A 17,383-nucleotide genomic window follows, 5' to 3' on the forward strand; every position below is an offset into this window, starting at 1 on the left:
GACCCGTGCTAGAGAACAATAGTTACAGGTAAGAAACTTGTTCCTCAACTAAGATTGTGTCTGAGTTTCATTTAAGTCCGAAAATAATTCTACCTTCATTTATCCTCCTCCTAATCATGGAAAGGATGAGATGTTACACAGGCTTGATCCAAGGTGTGCACTTATTTTCTACATCTCCTGGTTGTCTAAACCAAGACAGGCTACACGGGCCACAAGTTGGGTATGGCAATCTTGAAACAAACCTTATCAAGATGTATCATTATAGGAATATCTGAATGCTACTGATTAGCTGGAAAGGATCCTCTGGATGGTTTTGGAGCTAATTGGAACAGGGGCATGGTCACTGCCACCTCCTCTGCCTTACAGAGGAGAGTCCCAATTAAAGATATTTGTGCGGCAGCTAAATGGTCGTCCATACACATTTTTACCAAACACTATAATATGGACTCTTCCGAACACAGATCTATAAAGGAAGTCCTAAATGATCATGAGTCTGAAAATTTGGACTCCCTTCTCCAGGGATACACGCACTGCTTTGGGACTTTATTATAAGATGAGGAATACATGGGAGGACACAATCCATTCGAAGAACGAATTACTTACCCATGGTAGCGTTCTTTCGACTGGATATTCCTCCCACGTATTCCTCATCACCCCTCCCAACCTCCACCACAGTAGAATTTTCCATGTGATTGCAGTCTTCGCTCTTTCAGGAGGAGTAATTGTCGGGTGTAGGATATCCTATAAACGTCAAAAATTGAACTGAAGCCAACGGTTGCTGAGCATGCTTTATACCATCTGATGTCGACATGGAGACATAGGCCTCCAAGGGATAGTCGAAGCGCTGCGCCCTCTGCTGGAAAAAATGTATGAAGCAGCTGAAGTTGGATATGGAAATATCATAAGATGAGGAATATGTGGGAGGAACATCCAGTTGAAATAACGTTACCATGGGTAATTAACTTTTCCTTTTCTGCTGGTGTCTTAGTTGCATTTGCTCCAAACTGACTTTGAAGAGCTAATACCTTTTTAGGGATGGACTGCTAAAGCCTTGATGCTATTGAAAAGTATTACAAGCCTATGAAAGTGTTGAATTGCTGGTGCTGAATAACCCTTTTTATTTATACAATAGAACATTTTTAAAGTTGCTGTAACAAGTGATTTTACTTGCCATTGATCTGTTTTCATTATCTGCATCCCTCCTTACTATTGGTTTACTCACCTGAAGTATTGCTGATGTTTTCTATTGTGTTGTTTAAATACTACTTACTAACCTGAATAGAACTGCTTTGTGTATATAAAATAAATGTCTTATTTTACTATGACTACAAGTGTGTATGAGTTTCTTTGGACCTGTGTATTTACTGAGTTCATTGTACTTACCTACGGCTCACATCCTCCTAAGATGAGCCTGGCTCCTCTGCCATTTTACCAAATCATTCTGTAGTACAGACTTATACTAAGAGTTGGGGCCTGTATAGCAAGTTATCATTTTATCGAGTCTTACATGTTGGTAGATTTTAGGGAAACGCCCCTAACCGGGATCCTGTTCTGAAGTCCGCTATCTCCAAAGTGGATAGCCAAATGCATTCAAATGTGCTACTCTTTCTAACAAAACTCTGCTTTGCACACATTACACGTGGCACTGGGGCTACCTGGTCTTTTATCACAAATGTGCCTTGCGATGCCATTTGCAAAGCGGCTACTTCGAGTTCCATGCATACCTTTACTCAGCTTTACTGTCTAGACACACACACTCCAAGCAAGATTCACAGGTGGGACAAGCAGTTTTAAAATATCCGTTTGCTACTGTACCTTCTAACATCCCACCGCATTCTCCAGGTACTGCCAGCTAGTCTATGCAAAGCATGGGATTTTAAGCAGGTCCACAAGCCTCAGAATGCATACATTACTCACCTCACTGTAATTGTATTTCTGATGCTTGTATCTGCTTAGATTCACACGTGCCCACCCTTCCTCCCCTCTTCGAGTTAAAGGTACACAGACATTGAGCATCTTACACTTGCTCCTATGTACTCACGCATACTTCATGCTCCATTTTATCTGAAACAAAACATTCTAAGGGACTTTGACACATGAAGGACCATGGGTACTACAGACGTAACACTAAAGATAGTATTAGACACACCCAGTGGATGCCACTTTTTGACTTTCGGAAACAATTCCTGCAATACTCTGCACGTACCACTGGATGGGCGTCTATGCAAAGCATGGGAATCTAAGCAGATACAGGCATCAGAAATAAGGTTACGGTGAGTAATGTATGCCATATTGTTACTATGCCAGGCATATATTTGGCTTTTTGAGACGCCACTTGACATGACCTCTGAAACCTAGTTACTTTGCAAATGCTTTTTTACTCCATTGCTACAGATAAAACCTTATTGGTGTGATCTTTGTAGCCCCAGTACTAAATACATGTTCTATATTTGTTCATATGTTTTTCAGCCGATATTTCAGTTTAATTATAGCATATATCACATTCTCTAGTGTATTACTGTAAGCTTTGTTATTTACATAATGAACTTTTGTGTGCTTTGAAGGCCCTGCAGTTAGCCACAAACTTTGTCATCATAAGTTATTTTTCTAATTTCATTCAGGCACTCACAGATCAACAACAATTTGGTAAAGCAGATGAGATGTATGATAAATGTATTGACCTAGAACCAGATAATGCCACGACATACGTCCATAAAGGGTATGTACTCTTTGAAACAAAACATTAACTTAAGCCATTATACTAGTTGCTGCAAATTGTTGTAAGTTTTAAGTTAACATGGTTTGAGTGGGAAGTGCATGTACTGTAATACATGACCAGTATAAACATTTTCACTGAAATGGTTATCGCAACCTGGTTTACTCTTTCTACCATTTGGAGATTTGGAGTAGATGCATTTGTTCATCTTTGTAATGCTAAGGGTAGGAGGGCTGGGTGCCTTGCTTGTTGAGTCTATAGATGGTGGGGAAAGGTGCAGCAGGACTGCCAGTTAGCAAATCCCCGGTTTGTTAATTTTCCTCAAGGTTTCACTATTAAAAGAACGCCCTCTTTGGTAGCGCATGGGAATTCCTTCTGGTTTACCTCCGTTTGCCAGTGCATTTATGGAAATTTGTTCATTTTTACAAGTATTCCAGTACCTTAGCTTTTTAGGGCTGTATTTCTTAATTGAACATTTCTATGCAAGACTTTTCTCTTCCAACTCAATGTTTTCAAGTGCTCTTTAATGAGTGTTCATATGGAACTCTTTTCTTGAATCCTGTATGATCCAAACTAATGATATGTCCTCTCCAGTCGGGGGGCCAAACCTTTTTGCTAATCATGAAAGAGTTTTAAAAAAAGGGGATACTAGTGCATGTATGCACCAAGGCTGTGTGCAACCGACCCTCCTTTTTATGTGTCCCTGCTCCCCAGTCACTTATTTTCTACTTACATTGGGATTAAACAAGAGCCCCATTTTTATGGCCTCAGTGGACCTCTCGGCAGCCTTTGACTGTGTTGATAGCCAAAGGCTGTGGCGCAAGCTTACATTATGGGGCCTGCCGAGGGGCTTACTGAGTCGGCTCGAAGGGGTTTATAACAACTCTGGTATACACCTAAATCAAAAGGGCGACATGTCATCTATTGTCCGCACACACTGTGGGGTCAGACAGGGGTGTGTCTTGGCTCCGTGGGTATTTAATTAGTACGTGTCTGATGCAGTTGAACATCTGGACAAGGAGGGACTGCTAGCCCCAAGAATGGGCTCCACTAAGATCGTATGGCTGGCCTATGCGGATGACTTTTTGTTGTTCGATTCCACCAAGGTGGGACTCCAGCGCCTCTTGGATATGTTTGCCAACTATGCCAAGATTAATGGCCTGATTATTAATCCCTCCAAGACCAAAATCCTTGCACTATCCAAAGGACCTCATAAGAAACCAAGCCAGTCTTGGAATTTGGAGGGGGGGGGTAAGGGTGGCCACCTCAAGAAGCCGCTATTATGTTGGTGCATATAGGGGCTTGAGAGGGCAGCTTGAGGTGTTTCTTAATAAAGCTAAGGCATTGGAAAATCAGATCTTAAAAATTGACCGCAAATACAGCCGATTTTCCATAAAACCAGCCCTCCACTTCTTTGAAGGGAAAATAGACCCCAAACTGACATATGGCTTGGAATTATGTACGGAGCTAACTGTGTCCAAACGGAACGCTATTGAAGGTGCAATTTGGAGATGGGTCCTTTGTCTACCGAGTGTGGTCCCTTTGACTGCAATCCGATATGAATTAGGATACCTCTCCTTAAGGTCTCATGTGCATTGGAGGATGCTCACACTCAAAAACTAAGAATCCACTACCTAATTCATTATAGGAATTAGTTGCAAGCAATATTGAGCTCTCGGGTTTTCTAGCCAAATTCTGCAATTCGTGTAAAATGATCCTTCAAGGCGTTGATTCCGATTTAGAGCAACTAATTACCAACCAAAAAGAAGTTGCTGGACTATGATTGGTGTCTCACTGTAGGCTGTTTTCATTCATTTAAATCAATGAATCATCTAACACACAAACATAAGAAAAGAGGTTCTCTTTCCCAGATACTCACTATGTTTCCAAATAGAATTCATCAATCTTTTCTGTTAAGATTACGCTGGAATATCCTTCCTACCTTAGATATTATGCTGAGAAGAAATCAAATCAAGGTGGAGGATAGTCTATGCAGATTCGTCCATTTAGTACCTGATACAGCTAAGCATCTTATTCTATACTGTACTCCACTTAACACCCTAAGAGACTCTTGCCTAGTCTATTGAACGATCTGTACTCGGCCAACCTACTGATCTTGTGTGACAACGATGTTTATGTATTCAAAAATACGGGAGAGGGACTAGCGCTGTCTGGATTCATCCTCAATCTTCAATTGGACTGCCCTAGATACTGTGTGGTTACAAAACTATATAGGTCACCTTTGTCATCTGCTGTATGGTATGTTTGCTCGGGCTCCTTTTTTTTCTCTTTTTTCTCTTATTCCTTCATTATTAACATAGGTAGGAAAATGTCTATCCTCAAAGAGTTTTTTTTTAAGTAACTGTTTTTATGATATGATTGCTGTATGGTTATTACTTCTGCTCTGCGATCATTTTACTCTGTATCATTGTAAATTATTTTTTTTTGTAAAGGTTTAATAAAACCGTATACAAAAATAAAACTGCCATGAGAATGTGGGCATCTGAAATGCCAACCTTTTCACCCCTTTGTGTGGCACTTTCTTAAACCTTTAAGTGTTTTGAATGAAAGCACCTGACCTTCTTTGAAAACGCGCATACATATTGTTCACACTTACTCCCTCTGAAACACCATATCCCAGGATGACACCCCTTGCTGTTCTGCTTCTATGAATTGAAATATGCAGCAAATGTTACAAGAATGTGGAACATGTCAGCACAATACAGGTTAAGTCCACTCAGCGTCTTTCGCTCTTGTCCATGGGCAGAACACGCAGCTACAATTGCCATCAAGTGCCCGACCACAACTTCTTGTTGTGAATGCCAAATAAATGTGATACATGTGAACCAGGGCAATGGAAGGGGCGAGTTGCAAGCAATTAGTCAATGAGCAATGTGGGCGAAGGAAAGGGGTTGCATGCTAGGTAAGGGAAAGGAATTGAGTAATGTGATGAATCCTGTGGAGCCATCACAGATTCCCTAGTGGTGACCTTCTCCCATGTGGCTAGGGGGCGGTAGCCGCTACTTGATCCTGACCCTGGGGGTGGTTGAATGAGGGAGGATCACAAGGGAGCAATCAACTAACGGGGAGATGTCATGACTTCTTTGGAGGAGTCATTGTTCCCCCTTTTCCCATGAGGAAGACCCTCTGATACCAGAGTTCTTAGTGGCCTATTATCATTGTAGTCAGGCCGCCACCTTTCACTCAAACACCTAAAACTCGCGCATTACACCTTTTTGTTTCTGGTGTGCCTTTATGCAAAATCAGTGAGGAAAAAACATCCAGGAGTCGAAAGCCCAAAAAGCTATTGACTTCAACTCCTGTAACCACTCAGGTACTGAGACGAGGACGACGACCAGGGAGTTTGTGCAAAGTGACAGGAGCTCGAAGTACAACATGCAGACTCATTGATTTTACAAACTTTCAATGAGCGGGTCATTTAAAGATGGCAACCACATAATGGAGACTAGCAATGTAGGAGGAAACGTTGCAATCCACGAGTGGGCTCCTGTACGAAAGGCACACTGGAGCTGGCAAAGCAGAGAAGGGTGCGGGGACAGAAAGCGAGACATTGTGCGAGAGCAAGGAGGGCTGTGGAGAGGCCCAGAGCAGTCCAAGAAGGAAAGCTGGCATGTGATTGCGGAGCTGAGCTGGATGCTGGAGGAGTGTCTGCACACGTTAAACTGGAAAGCTTGCAATGAAGCCGCACCGCAGAAGCATGAGCTGCATCGGAGATGCTGGAAGAATCCAGTGAGTCTGCCCAAAGCAGCTGGGGTGCCCGGGGCATTCCGACAAGTGATTGAATGGTACAAGTGTGCTAATGCAGAAAATGTATACAAGGGCAAAGTTTGTTTGAATGCAGTCAAGGCAAAGTAGCAAGGCAATATTCAGTCGGGTGTAGATGCCTGAGATGCCAATGTGGGGGAGATGTTTTCGGCATATATGTTTGAGCAAATATTACCATAGATATACCAAACACCACATGGTATATGCTATTTTTGTATATAAAAGAACTGTGAAATGCAGGAGAGCAGGCTTCCAGGCAATTGAAGTTGTACAAATATTCCTGGTAGGAGTGTATGCCAGCCAGGTGATCTGGAAACCCTAAAGAAAAGTCCTAGCGAACGAGTACACCAGGCAGCCGCAAATTGTATGACGATTCCTGGCAGGGGAGCATACCAGGTAATCTGTAAAACTACAAGAACATCTACATAAAAACTGTTCAACATTTTGCTTGAACAAGAACTTTAAGTCCAGTGAAGACACAAAGGAACTAGTAGCTAAAGATACATTTTTGCCATCCTGTTTACAAATCCAGGGGAATGGAACCACCCTCTGGATCCAACCGTCTTTACTTTGGAGAATATTTTCGTTGGAATTATTCTTTTGGTTTTGAATACTTTCTCTGACATCAAGTTAAAGACATTTCCTTGCACCTTTTGTTGTTTGTTTATAAGTGTGAGGGTCAGGATAAGTTGTTTAGGACACAAGGATGGCCGTTTAAGTTAATGACATCCTGACACAGTCGGATCCTTAGTTTTAGTTTCTAGGTAGGAATGTTCCTCTTTAGAATAGGGTTAGAGAGTAGTTTTCGCAACCCATTTTTATTTAATATAAATGTGTTTATCCAAGAATACAACCGCCTTGTGTCCATCTCTCATTTCTGACCCTTGACAGTAAAGAGATGGCTCAAAAGGGTAACATAGGTATGGGGCTTAATTGTAAGTAAGCAGAGGACGAAGGGGCATCAAGGTAGTGGTGCATTGGAAAAACACCATAGGGTGATGTGTATGGAAAATACCGTAAATGAGTCATGAATTATAAATCATGAAAGGCAGGTGTTAAGACAAATTTTCTGAAGTCCAACTAAGGGCTTAGTAAAACCATTGAACTGAGGCAGTACAAGACTCATCTCTTAGTATAAGACTCAACTCTTAGTATAAGGCTGTACCACCTGAGTACAGGGTAGTGCAGACAGAGCAGCCAGGCTTATCTTGGGGAGAGAGGGCTGTAGAATCAGTACAAATGAAATTGTAATTCAAATGGTCCAAAGAAACACTGAGAAATGATGTATGTAAAAATAAAGGATTTATTTAAATACAAGTAGGCCCAGATAAATCTAGGGGTTAAGTACTAACGCATTATATGAAATCACAATACAAAAAGACAAAAAAGGTACATGGAACACCTGACAGTAGTTCTATGGATGTCAAAACCTTTTCATACTCATTATAGGTCACAACTATTCTTGGAGTAAAAACCAATGGTTACTTCCAGATTACATTCATTAATGCCAGGGCAGTAGACCCTACCAGTTGTACAAGGACTCTCGGCAACAAATCAAATAAGCAGTCATCTGGACAATATACCTTTTGTGATGAATAATGGAACACTTATTCTAGGTTTAGTAAAAACCTATAACTTCTTTTGTTATAACACACAGTTGGACTAGGCGAGTGAAACCACAGGAGGTAATATTCAATTACAGTTGCTTTTGAGATCAGTGAAACACAGATAGAGATAAGCAATAACTCTTGTAACTTATTTCTGGATGGCACACAGCTAACACAAGGTAAGTAAAACCCACATACATTTTATATCTCACAGGGAAGTCCAGGGTAGATAGTACAGGGAAAGTAAACCCTACTGTTACACTTTACTGAATGACTCAGTTATTCTAGGTAATGAACAACCCAATACAGACTTATTCTGGACAGGCTAGCAGCAAGTCAGGGGAAGTAAGACCCAGTTGGAGGACACTCATACAATTCTCTTTCAGGAATAATCTGGCGAAACCAACACTTTACTTTTGGGAAGAGGCACAACCTAAGCAGAGTAAAATACCTTCACATCTACTTTCTATTAGAATGGCAAAACAGTTTCTAAGAAAGAAAAGATGTTAACCATACTTTCGAGAATAATGCATCACACATTCAAGATCAGTAAGAACTTTTGTAACTGTTCACTCTTAGAATTACAGTTACCAACCAACTCTTTACAAGTAAGTAACTTTTAAACACTTATTTTCTTTTCTAGGCAGAAGTCCCAATCCCTTCGTAAGTCTTTCCCTGTTTCTTTGAGCATGAGTGTTCTCAGTGGCAGAAGGGGGGGGTCACTAGGGACTAGTGACCAACAGACAGTGTCAGAATAGGTTCTTTAGTAGCAAAAGTCAGAGTTCCTTAGGAAAACTGGTCATACAGGTGAGTACTTTACTTCTAGGGTTAGAAGAGGGTCCAGGGGCTTCGCAGAAGACACCCTAGCAGGATTCTAGCAGTGGGACTGGGTGCACTGGTGGAGAGGCGTCCCCATCACAGAAAACAATACACAGCTACACAGAACTCCTAACAGTGTTAAGGTAAGTACATACCCAAGCCAACACAGTACCTCAGCATTGACGAAGATATTGCAGCAGGAGGACTTCAGGATCTGCAGCCAAATACCCGGTCAGTGAATTCCTTGTCGTGGTGACTGCAAACAAGACCTAAGAAGGAAATTTGCAGCAGGGATCGATGTAGAAGGCTCTAGGCAAGGTTTCCCTCGTGGCTGAATGCGGATTTGGGGCCTTTTCAAGTAGCACAGAAGAAGACAGAAAATCACGGTTGACTTCTCGTCGTTACAAAGGTCCAGAACTCTGAGGGGACTTTTCAGACTCGATTTGGGTCTCTTGGGATCCACCAGGATGCCCACGAAGTTTCAGCGAGATTCGGAACTCGGACAACTGTGCACCGCACGATGGCTCGAGGTCCCAGGGTATTGGGTTATTGTAGCAACAGAAGGTTGCAGCAACGCGTGCAATGGCTCAAAATGCAGGTCTTCTTGAGTCTAGTGGGTCTCGCCAGGCTCCATGTCAGGGTCGTTGTTTTCGTAGTGCCCGGGTCCATTGGAAGGTAGGACTGCAGCAGGCTTGGGTTACACAACAGGCTCTCCGGTCGCTGGAAATAGTCTCTGCCACTTTTCCTTCGTTATCCTCTTCGGTTTAAGTTCCAGTGGTCGACTACTCTTCAGCTTCCATGTTTGCAGTATTTATCAGGAATTACAACACAACTTCTGCATTCTCTGCCTGCATTTTACCAGAAGGGGCTGTCTGGTTGTCTAATCAGGACAGCCAGCCCCCGCTGGGATTTGTCCCCATTCAGGCAAGGCGTAAGACAAAGGGCTGTGGAGTTTTGGACTCCACCCTCGCTTCCTGCCCTCCCAGACAGACTGGAGCCTGGCGGGGGAGTCCAGGGGACTCCCGCCAAAGATAAAAATCACACAAAGGAATTTCCCACCCTGGATGGCAGGGGAAGGAACAAGAAACAATAAAATGGTGAAAAAAGAAGACGGGGGCCATTTTGGTAAAATGAGCAATCTTGGGTGCCTTTGCTGCACCAACACAGCCTGTGGTAAAGGTGCACCAAATTAATACAAGGTATCACTGCCACCAGCCATTGAAGGTAAGCTTGTCACTGTAACAGAATTGTTAGTTTTAATGTGAACGGGGATACATTGTACAACTATAGTTCTCCCAAGGTTAGCAAAAGAAAGTTAAAAGGGGGGCCCCTAGGGCAACCCTGCAACAATAGGCACTTATTGCCAATAAGTTGTTAAAGAGGATAACTTTAAAAAGACAGTGTTGAGAGTCGTAAAAATGACACCCATAAAGTGTTAAAGATTATGTGAGTGTGGAAAAAGGTTCCCACTCACTGAGGTATTAAGGAAAAATATCCCCACTAGTAAAGCAAAAAAGATCTGGGGTTGAACCAGCTCGCGAAGATATACCAGTTCTTTGAAAATCTTACCGAACAGCAGGTAATTGGTTTCAGTGGCTGTTGCAAAGATCTATCCATGACTTGCAATCCAATGCAACTCCTTGTGGAACTGGCTCAAGTCCTTATTTGTTCTAACAAGGTGGTACATACTTGCATTAAGAATGTTTCAATTAACTTGTCTTAATGACTCTACTTCTGTCGCATTGCAATTAGATTGATTATTGGAACTTTTCAATTAAATGCATCTTTATTGCATGCTAAAGTTCATATATTGTCAGCCTATTTGATCTGCTTTGTTTACTGTCGGACCATCCTCCAGTGTTCAAGACCGCTCCAAAAGTGGGTAGGCTCACTAATATGCCAACTGAATGTTTCACCGGAAATTAGCATCTAAAGGTGCCCTCTAAAAATAAAAAGTAGGGAGACTCTCGTGTTCCTTATTTTCTTTTTCTCGTAATGAATATTTTACCATGATACAATGTCTTAAACATTTTAAAGCATATTGTTGGGACAGTTCTTCTGAAGTCCAACTAAGGGTTTAGCCAAACCATTCAATTGAGACAGTAGAAGACTGTCTTAGTCTCAATATATGGTAGCATAGACAGAGCAGCCAGGCTTATCTTAGGAGCGAGAGGGGCTGCAGGAAAGCACACAACCTGTAGCATATCAAGGATTCAATAGAAACACTTACAACTAGAAGTATTATAAAACAAAATAAAGGTCTATTATCAATACAAGTAGGCCAAGTTAAGTGTCATCTAGGTGGCCAAGACACAGCCATCGCTTTTGGATCCAGTTCTTGGGGGTGGACCAGTGCAGGAGGATCACCTGGGTGAGGGGGTCTTCCGAGAGTGGGGGTGAGAGAGCCGATGGTGAGATACGGTATTCCCCCATTATTTCATCTACCCCATCCTATTTTTTAGAATTTACTGAAGTCCCCCCGTTCCCCCCCGACCCCCCTTCTTTTTTTTTTTTTTTTATTTTTTTACACAAACACTCGGCCGGGGAAGAGGGTGACTAAGAGTCAGGCACTTTACCAGAAGTGCGTACACCGGATACCAGTTGGCTCTCCTCACACGAATAAAAGGCAACACCTAAAGACACATTCTGAGCAAGGCAGAACACAAAAAGGAGCAGAATTTACAGGACAAAGGCCCACCTACTGGAGCAGAGAAACAGAGCAAGGGACGAGGCCCTCAAGGCTTCCCTACAGAAGAGAACGAGGAATGGACAAGCAAAGCAGACCACAGGGGCTGCATAGATGCCTGCGCACGAAGAATGGGGTCTAGGCTAAAAGAGTTTTCCAAACCTTTGTTTTATTCCAACTCCATGGCGAAGGACAGGGTTAGATTGACCCGTAGAGTCAGTTAAGTCATAGAACCAATGGATGTGAGAGGGCATTAAAGAAACAGGAAGGCACTAGTATAAAAGATCTACAGAGACAGAACAATATGAAAGGTATTCGAGGGAGGTCAAGTGTGAAGGAGGAACACCTTGAGGACGACAGTGTTGCATAGTGCAGAGTAGTTTGTGACGGTGTTGGGCGGGTAGTTTGGGTGATGTGTGTTAATTGTGACCGACAGTGGTATCACTGAAGCGACTGAGGCTGTGATTGTGAGTGAAAATGAGAATGAGCTAGTGTGTTTTGGAAGAAAGGGGTGTTTGAGAGGGAGAAGGGAGATCGAATGAGAAGCTAAGAGTAGTTGTAGAGGGAAAGATTTGAGAAGGGAAGGAGCAGAGAAAGAGGATGGTGAAGGTTGGTGATGGGAGGGAGTAGCCAGTGGGAGGGAAGGAGCAAAGTAGGAAAAGGGGCGAGTGTGAAAAGATCAGAGACACAGAAGAATCTGTGGAAGACAGGAGAGCAAGTAATGTAGATTGGGGGCAGAGAGGGGTGGAGAGAGTAAGAAGGGATCTTGAGGGAGAGCAGGGGCGCGAGAAGGAGAGATCGAAGGTAGAAGGAAGAGAGTGGAAGGTGCTGGTGCTAAGAGTAGTGAGAGCAGGATGAGGAGTGTGTGCATCTGCTTATCAGCACTGTGAAAACCATCCAGCTAAGAGCCTGGGAGAGTAGGGTACACGTAGGAGTTCCCAGAGGGAGTAAGATATGTTTTTGGCCTTCAAGCACCTACACAGAGATCAGGCTAGCATGCTGAGCCTTCGGAAGTGTCCCTGGACTACCCTGTGGACTGACCAGCTCTTTGCTGGTCTACCTCGCTGTAGGTGTCGCTGTTCCGCGCAGAGCCATGGAACTTTGCAGATCGTCACCTTATGCCAAAAGTTGTTTGCTCCTGGATTGTCCGCCGACTCACATCCAGGGAAGCAGTGCTGGACCTGCTACTGTCTTCACTGCTGGATGATCGCCGGTTGCTGCCTGACCGCAGGACCTCCATTGAAACTTGTCATCTTAGTGTCTTAGAGTTGTCCTGTAGGAGTAGGTCTTGCACACATCTTCACCTGAACCAAACTAAATCCCGAAACAAAGTAGTCCTTGCTGTCCAGATGTCTGAACTACCCTTGCAAAAGGAACCAAGACAGAAGAGCGAGCCTGCAACGGATTCTGGAACTTCCACAAGTGGTCTCCAAATAACTCTAAGCCAGGGTAGGTACGTCTACATGTTGCTATTCCACCCTCTCCCTCATCTCCCACGGGGTTACAAGGGTGTGTAAAGTTGTGACCTAAACTCACTTTAACCTGATCTTTGGTGGTGTAACCTAGATCAAGGATCCTTCTCTAGGCCTTAGCTAGTGTGTTGGGATTGAGTGAAGCACTTACCTGAACTTTATCTAACTTTATAAATCATAACCACTAGCACTCATCTCTATATAAACCTATCTGAAATGTATCTTACTTTGAACTGGTGCCCTTTGGGTGCCAGGGCTGGACTTTCAAGAGCTAAGGGAGCTGTTATGTAATTATTCTTTAGTCTATGCCTCTGAATACTCACCTGTATTTCACAGGTCATTAAATCAAATGCTATTCCAATTCTATTAAGGATGAATGTGTATATCTGTTTTATAATTGTTGGTGTAACAGCATTTGACTTGATGTTTTATTTGCTTAGTGTGTAACTTAAAGACCTAATAAATGTATGTTTATACTTGCCTGTCTAATTGAAATTACTGGTGTTACTCTGTCTGGACTCATTGAAGCCCTAGACCACTCACACCATTCCCAAGACTAAACCTTACCACGCTGCTACCTTGCGTTGATTGCGTTTGGCTGACCTCCGTGTCTTCCCTGTTTACCATAATAGGATGGCCTCCCCGCCAGGCTGATTTTTAAATCCATCTTAAGTTGCCTCAACCTGAGTCGTAGGTATTTTAGCGTAGGAATTCTTCCCGTTTTAAGGAACATTTGACTCCTTAGCCTTGGTTTGCCTTTGGGCTTAGGCTTCCACATATTCTTGGCTAAGGTCTATCCTAAAACCTTGAGATCATTCCCCAGAAGACCTCTACCTGGAACTTGCTCTGAACACTTGGAGGAATCCTTACCTCTCCTATATTGCCAGAGGGATGAGCATTACTGGGAAGTTTAGAAGGGGGCGGGGAAAGTCAGCCAACTTGTTAACCCTCAGAAGAGCTCTGGACAGAGCTTTTGAGTTTACAGGTGTGGAAGGCCCCACAGTCATGCTGGCTTGGTGTTTGGGATGCATAGGCTTCTGCAACCTCGAGGTTCCCAGGGACACTACAACTACTTCAGATCCAGTGTCACAGGGCAAGGAGTCGCAACAGAAAGGAAGTATCTCTTACTCTTCATAAGGCAATGCCAGATTCGCAGAATGGAACCTGTGGTCTTATCCTTTTGGACATAGGTTTTAGTTGGCCACAGTGCTTTACAAATGGTTCTAGTCAACTTCCAGCAGAACATCCAAATGAAGAAAAGATGAAGACTTCTGCAGGGCAGACTACCTCCAGAGAGTGAAGAAGAGGTGTTGCAACAGGAGTTACCACGATCAGGTGGCGACAGATGTGCTTCAATGGACGAACAAAGGAGCAGGCCTTGCACAGCTTCACTTGATGAAAGAAGGCTGAAAATGCATGAGCAGGTGTCTTGTTACAGAAGTTGAACATTCTCCAAGTTCCAAGAACGTATTTAGAACAGCGACCGCTACAGCGAGGTAGCCCAGGAGAGAGCTAGCCAGTCCACTGGTTGGTCCAGGGTTGATTCCCAAGACTTCGATCCTCGAGCAGGGGTTTAGACTGGTTGTTCCCACATGTCCAGGTCATTGAGTGTCTTCTCGGTCAAGCAGAGGAGCAGGGCTTCACCAGGACTACACTGGTGCTAGTAAGCTGCAGGGGGGTCATCATCTGGTCGTCAACTGGCTGGTTTTCTTCAGACGACTTGGCTCTGAGGATCTGCTGTTGGCTGTACGGGACATTTTTTATCAAAGATTTCGGTCAGGAGCTGGCAGTGAATATCCATTCGTGAATAGCTACTGGCCACATCTGCCCTGCAACAGACTTTCAATCGCCAGGATGTGTACACGAACCAGGCAGTCCCAGACCCCACTTCATGGCTCGCAAACCACCTCCCCTTAGTCCATGAAAGCAGCAGGTTTCCCCAGGAAAGGGATTTTCAAATATGGCCTTTCTTGTCCTGAGAAGGCAGGAAGGCGGCCAAAGTATAATATGGCCAAAGGACGAGCAGAAACCTTGTGACACAGCCATCTTAGGGTGCTAGTCACCGATAGTAGCCTTTTGCGGTAAATGCAAAACTGCACAAGCGAAACGTTACAGAAAAGGTAGAAAATATCCTGCTGCCACCAGTCCTTACTAGGCACATTGTATAAGTAACCAAAAAGCCATAAGGATACTAAATATCCTGACAGCACTTGGTGGTGTGTGCAATTGTAACAATACAAGAAATTCACAAAGCGGGACAAAGTCGATCAGTACTGATAGTTTTCTGGACATATCAGTTTACCCAAAGAATGAGCAAAAGGGCAAGGGAAGTAAACCAGAAGGCTTTACATGTGTCCAAAAAAACAGGTCAGGAATCCAAACAAAAAGGAAGGGTTGTCTATAGTAGTCTGAGAGGAAAACAGCAAAACGAAAATTATTCCTAGCACGCGCACGCCCTCACCAATTGCCAAGTCCATTTGCCATTTGTTCACACAGGAGATACCCTCCCGGTAAGTCCAAAAATAACACGATACAAAGGAACTTTAAACCAATGTTCTGGGGCAGCCCTGACATAGACTTATTAGTGACAAGTACAGAGCCAGAAAATGCTGCCACGTTCACGTCCAGGTACCCCAAAGAGGGATCCCTCGACAGTGCACCTGGGATGACTTGGTCAGTTATACTTGCCTACACTTCCCCTTAACACGCTCCCAACCCGAACACCTCTAAGAAAATGGCACAACAGTGTGAAGGGCGAACCGGACTCCAATTTGAAGCATCTGCACCTGCTACGCATTGTCAGTGGAACCTCCAGTCTGGTCTAGCCTATTGACACTATAACACAAGAACCAACAGATATTTCCTCCAGATCAACAGACTAACAACTTCACAGATTGACTCCTGAAGTTGTGTTATTTGGCCATTTGAACAGCCCTCCAAGGAGCATGGACTCCCCCGAAGATGCACGCAAACCTTACACATGCGCTTGTTACGTGAACACATAATTTTGTGTTTGAAACATTTAACACGGTAGTTTGCACAGCGTCAGTTGTCACTTCTCTACTTTATCTGTTGGACTCAGGACTGGTGTCCAACTCACTCAGCATATTTTGTAGCTCTTGCAGCTTACACCATGTCACAATGTAAGGTTTAATGGTGGAAGATTCCAGTGGTTGAAGCCTTCATGGAAGGAATTACATTCTTAGACCCACCCACCAGTAACATGTCCAGCTCCCATTTGGCATCTTAAACTCATTTTGCCAACTTTTAAACAACTCCACAAGTGCTCCCTAAAGCATTGACCACACAAGTTCTCATTTTTGGTATTGCTCTGCCCTCAATATGCAGCATTAGTGAGGTATTAGCTTTGTCAGTAGACAAAACCTTTGTTACCAGAGAGGGCAACAAAGTGGTTTGTCGAACACACAACTTTTTTACAAGTTAATTCCCAAATGTCATGGACCTTCCATCAGTTATTTGAGCTACTAGCATTTTTCCGAAATACCAGCATTACGGGTGGATAGGGCATTGCAAACATGACTCCTGTTGAGTAGTCGTGCTACATGGACCAAACGTATGCTTCGCTTCGGGTTACACCTAGAGACACAAAGGCTGTGCTGATAAACCTGCCCTGGGATGGTCAAAGCCTGTTCTGCAAACAGGTGGCTGACGCATTGCAATAATAGAGAGAATGCACCGAGAGGTTGGAGCGCTCTCAAGCTCTCCTTTCCTTAGAAGAGGCACAAGTCAGACAAAAAAGTGTGCACGGAACTTAACTGACACTGACCTACCAGCAAGCTTTTCAGATACCTCCCACATGTGGCAACATAGCCACAGCGGCTGCAGCTAAACACAATATGTCCAGTGTTATGCTGATCTAACCAAAGGGGTGGAGTATGCAGGACAGATGGATCCATGCCATCCGTTTAAAGGGGAGCAATCCCCTACAACAGCTTTCCTTCGAAAGTACCATAAAGTATTACTTGTAATATATTGATTGTGTTTTAAACAGTTTTAATGTATGTGTAGTATGTGAATCTAAAACCAATCAATTGGCCCTAGATGACATTTGTTTTGCATCAGTATGAGTCTTACTGTAGCTTGAATCGGGGAATACACGTACATATCAAATTTAGTTTAATGCAGACACATGGGGGCCAACCTGGTGTCCAGTATTAGGAGTTCGAATGGATTCTGTCCTCCAACGTATTCCTCATCTGACATGTGATGTCCACAGTTGTGCTGCCTTGGAATATTTTTCGGCAGAGGGCGCCCTTGCGTCGATGGCGTCGGGTCA

At 43.5% G+C, this 17,383-nt stretch overlaps 1 protein-coding gene across 1 annotated transcript in view; it reads left to right on the plus strand.

Moving 5' to 3' along the window:
- Positions 1 to 17,383, plus strand: part of TOMM70 (translocase of outer mitochondrial membrane 70) — a 561,013-nt gene that overhangs the window by 392,091 nt on the left and 151,539 nt on the right. The window contains exon 10 of the mRNA XM_069639990.1: positions 2,622 to 2,719. Within this exon, the coding sequence (XP_069496091.1) occupies positions 2,622 to 2,719 (98 nt within the window). The remainder of the gene's footprint in view (positions 1 to 2,621; positions 2,720 to 17,383) is intronic.

This window comes from Ambystoma mexicanum, chromosome 7q, assembly GCF_040938575.1.
Source record: "Ambystoma mexicanum isolate Mex_15411 chromosome 7q, UKY_AmexF1_1, whole genome shotgun sequence".
Classification (NCBI taxonomy): domain Eukaryota; kingdom Metazoa; phylum Chordata; class Amphibia; order Caudata; family Ambystomatidae; genus Ambystoma; species Ambystoma mexicanum.